We start from the raw sequence: 1560 nt of genomic DNA, 5'->3' as shown, positions 1-1560 counted from the left end.
CCCAGGTTCGATTCCGGTCAAGGGCATGTACCTGGGTTGCGGGCACATCCCCAGTAGGAGATGTGCAGGAGGCAGCTGATCGATGTTTCTCTCTCATCGATGTTTCTAACTCTCTATCTCTCTCCCTTCCTCTCTGTAAAAAATCAATAAAATATATTTTTTGTAAAATGTACTGAGTGAGCAGAGCCAGGAAGGGAAGGCAGCTAGAAGGGGGGCAATCGGGGGAGGGAGCGTGGGGGCAGAGGGGGCGACGGGCAGCCGTCAGCTAGAGATCAAGGCCTTTGTAAGCTGCAGGGGACAGCACTTGGTGCGCCACCCGGGCCCCCGTCCTTGGTGCCCCCGTCCTGGATGTTACATGGGGAGCTGCTTCCCAGGCTGAATTATTAACCCCTGGGCCACACTGACATCTGTGCTCTGGGGGCATCTGAATCAAGGCAGTGTAGGCTGGGCCATGGCGTGTGGTGCCCCTCTGTGCCTCAGTTTCCTCTTCTGAAAAATGGGGCCATCCCTCACACCTACTCCCTTGCACGACTGTTGTGAGGATGTTGGAGTTGGTACACGCAGAGCATCTGAACACTAGTGCAGGGCGCAGGCAATGGGTCAGCGAAGCGCTCTCTGAGGTTATCACAGCTGCTGCATTGGATCCCTCCTCCCTCCTCCCACCCTCCCTATCCCCCGTCCCCAGGGCAATGCAAACACCCTCTCAGGGGCAAGGCTGTTCGTGAAGGGAGGGTGTCTCACACTGCACAGCACCCAAACCAAGGTTTCCGACTTCACGGGGCGCTGGGGAAGCGTTCAGGCGGGGACACTGCTGGACTCACCGATCTCAAATGAGTGCTCCAGCAGCAGCCCCACGGTGCCACAGGCCTCGTCTCGACCTTCCACCCCGGCCTGCAGACAGAGGACCCCAAGTGAGGACCAACAGAGCCCTGGCCCTGACCCCGGGCAGACCGGCATCCTGAGAGAGGAGCCTTATTGTCATACTCATATCCAAACACTGAAGCTTGCCCACGGCTCCACCGCGCATTTCATGAAAATTCAGGATCTGGACGGTCCCCAGACAACCAGAGCCTGCAAGCACGCTAACCTCGTTTCCAAGGCAACTATCCGCGCATCACTCTCACGCCCAGTATCATTAATATGCCTGAGTTAAAAGGCACCTGCGCTTCCTTTCCCAGCTAATACTATCCAAGTAGCCTTAACTGTCCCCAAAAAGGAGGGATCCACGCCCTCCTTTTCTCCAAACCTCCAAATTTCTCCTAACTCTGCTGCATCCTCCTCTCGCACCTGCGCAACCTCCCTTCCAGATTTTAATCCCAGATCAAGATCCCGCCCCCCTCATGCATATTCAGCCACAACACACGCCCCCTCCAGTCTCGCGAGAGCCCTCCACCCCGCCTTTTTCATTTTAGCGGCCCGACGTCTGATTCGCCAGCATTCCATCCGGACCACACCTCCTCATGCATATTCATGACGGCAGGTTCCCAGCGTCTGAACGCGGGAGAGGAGAGGCAGTCTGGCCCCGACCGTCACCGCGCCGCGCATACGGGCGCCCAGGTC

General features: G+C 57.5%; 1 protein-coding gene across 1 annotated transcript in view; it reads right to left on the bottom strand.

The window, feature by feature from the left end:
- EMC10 (ER membrane protein complex subunit 10) overlaps window positions 1–972 on the bottom strand; it is an 8369-nt gene extending 7397 nt beyond the window's left edge. The window contains exon 1 of the mRNA XM_014550450.1: window positions 808–972. Coding sequence (XP_014405936.1) covers window positions 808–957 — 150 coding nt within the window. The 5' untranslated portion in view covers window positions 958–972. The remainder of the gene's footprint in view (window positions 1–807) is intronic.
- Between the last annotated feature and the right edge of the window lie 588 nt (window positions 973–1560).

Source organism: Myotis brandtii, unplaced genomic scaffold (assembly GCF_000412655.1).
Source record: "Myotis brandtii unplaced genomic scaffold, ASM41265v1 scaffold601, whole genome shotgun sequence".
Lineage (NCBI taxonomy): Eukaryota > Metazoa > Chordata > Mammalia > Chiroptera > Vespertilionidae > Myotis > Myotis brandtii.
Note: the sequence above shows the minus strand (reverse complement) of the source record. Positions and strands in the feature narration are given on the sequence as shown.